Source organism: Monodon monoceros, unplaced genomic scaffold, assembly GCF_005190385.1.
Source record: "Monodon monoceros isolate NGI ecotype Baffin Bay Population unplaced genomic scaffold, NGI_Narwhal_1 Super_Scaffold_3, whole genome shotgun sequence".
Taxonomy (NCBI): domain Eukaryota; kingdom Metazoa; phylum Chordata; class Mammalia; order Artiodactyla; family Monodontidae; genus Monodon; species Monodon monoceros.
The window spans coordinates 62,233,183-62,235,425 of record NW_021703780.1 but is presented as its reverse complement, the minus strand read 5'-3'; the positions used below and the strand labels follow the sequence as shown (position 1 = coordinate 62,235,425).

The 2,243-nt window shown below is 63.0% G+C and overlaps 1 protein-coding gene across 7 annotated transcripts in view; it reads right to left on the bottom strand.

Moving 5' to 3' along the window:
* Nucleotides 1-1,832, bottom strand: part of NBEAL2 (neurobeachin like 2) — a 30,631-nt gene extending 28,799 nt beyond the window's left edge. For 4 of the 7 annotated variants that reach the window (XM_029242245.1, XM_029242246.1, XM_029242249.1 and 1 more), the window contains exon 1: nt 1,572-1,832. In XM_029242245.1, the coding sequence (XP_029098078.1) occupies nt 1,572-1,622 (51 nt within the window). In that variant the 5' untranslated portion in view covers nt 1,623-1,832. Of the gene's footprint in view, nt 1-740; nt 865-1,571 lie in introns of all 7 variants that reach the window. The other 3 variants (XM_029242243.1, XM_029242244.1, XM_029242248.1) reach the window with 1 other exon arrangement.
* Nucleotides 1,833-2,243: the final 411 nt, after the last annotated feature.

The following is a 2,243-nucleotide window of genomic DNA, read 5'->3' as shown; positions in this document are numbered from 1 at the left end:
TCACAGCTGAAGAAACTGAAGACCAAGAACCTGCCCACGACCACGGAGGCAATCAGAAGCTTGATTAACATCCCTCAGACTCATCACCTTGTTCAAGCCCCCCTTTGCCTGGTCACAGCTAAAGAAACTGAAAACCAAGAACCTGCCCATGACCACGGGGGCAATCAGAAGCATGAGGGCCAGGGGCAGGTTTCCTCCCAAATCTTTTGCTCCTTCACAAGGACCAACCTTTGGCGGTGGAGACAGAGAAGCTGGGGTGAGGGGATCCAATGGGGCAGGGAAGCAGGAAACTTCTCTGGCCTGGACCAGCCATACTGCCTATCCCTCTGCACAGTCCAGGCCACCGGAGGCCAGGACTGTGCCAAATTTACAGATATGGAAGCAGAGGCTCAGGGGTGTAAAGAGCGTGCCCTCGGTCACACCAAAGACAGACTCTACTCCATGCACTGCCTCTTGCCAGGTGCCTGGACTTCTCACCACCTAAGCGGGCTCAAGAAGCTATGGCCCTTATGGCCTGGACTCCTGATCCCTGGGGCCCAAGTCCTGGCCTGCAGTCCTGGGAGACAGTCGGCTAGCCTCTTCAGAGGGCCAGCTGATTTGAGCATGAACTTCCCCCTAGTGACGAGATCAGGGGCACACAATAGTGCATTGTGCCCAAGGCACACCTGAGCCAGGAGTATGATGCCAGGCAGGTGCAGGGAGGAAGGCTGGTGCTGGGTGAAGGGGAGAGGGAGCCTTACCCTGGGTTCTCTCCTTGCTGTGAATACAGAAGGAAAGTGGGGGCCTATGTGTGCGAGACACAGTTTGGGGTACACCTGGGTCAGAGTTGCTCCCTTCATCTTCTGAGGCCACTTGAGGTAGTCTCTGAGGAAGGACGGGGAGCTCAGGAGAAAATGGCCTCCCTCCATCCCTTTCAAACATCCCTCCCACCTCACCCGCATTCCCCATTTTCACCCCCAGCATCCAAGGCGAATCTTTGCTTTGGGCTGGACGCCCCCTCCCCCGTAATCCACACCCTGCCCCCCCCGGGGGTTGGGGTGGGGCCACCTGGGGTCAAGGAGGAGCTCACCACCGGCAGTTCACCGCAGGGTATCTGAGGAGTTGACTCAAGTCAAACCGAAGTAGGGACGCCCCCCTTGCATGCCTGGAGACCCCCAGCCCACTCAGACCCATCGGGCGACCACCCAACTGGGCTGCGCCCACAGGAGTGGCACGCCCAAATTCAAAGTAAGCCTCCCGCCCCTTCCGACCCGGCCAGCCTTTTTTTTCCCCCCAGGCCTCAGTTTCCCCATCTGTAAAAGGGGTAAGTGCCCTGTCTTGGTCCAGGCCCCTCTCCTCAGGGACAACCGAGGCTGCACTGTCCCCACCCAAGAGGCTCTTGTAAGGTGCGCGCCCGCGAGGGCCGACCCCCAGGTATAAGTGCCAGAGGCACCGGCCGGCCGGGGTCGCACACGTGCGTGCGGAGCCCGAGCACGCCCGGCGCGTGCGTATACACGGCCCAGGTGGCGCCGGGCGCAGGTGCAGCAGACGCCGGGCGCGCGGAGCTGTGGGCACGGCGGGCGCGGGCTCACCTGCGCGTAGTAGAGTAGCCACAACTCGTAGAGCCGCTCCGAGGCGGCCATGGCCCGACCAGGCTCCAACCCTGCTGCACGCCACCTGCCGCCGCCGCCGCCTCCTCCGCGCCGCCCGCCGGTTGCCCTCGGCCAGGCCCATGGGCGGAGGGCGTCACTCCAGGGCGGAGCGGCGCGGTACTACTGAGGGAAGTAGTACTGGCCGCCGTCGCGCTCCTCCTCCTCCTCCCGGTCGGCCACCGCCCGGCTTCCTGCGCTTCTGCAGCGGCCACCGCCGCCCCGCCTATCCCGGGACCGTGCAAAGGGCGGGGAGCCCGACAGGAGGAGGAGCCTGAGGTCAGGGCGGCCCGGGAGGGCGCCCAGCAGCCCCGCCCCCCCGCAATCCGCGCCCTCCAGAAAGGCCAATCTGAGCCTCCCGGACTAGGGTCTGGGTCAGGGATTCCAGATTTGCCCTACGTCTAGATCTAACCGGGACGCAGCCCGCCTGGCTGAAAGGCCACCATTCGTGGAAGGGACAGGCTCGCGGGATTGGGGAAAGGGGCTGCGGGCCGCGTGCAGATGGGCAGGGTCCTTCAATAACTAACGAGGACAACAACCGTGACAACCACTTGTAGAGTTTACCACGTGCCAGGCGTTGGTATAAGCGCTTATGGGGAGACCGAAGTGTCACTT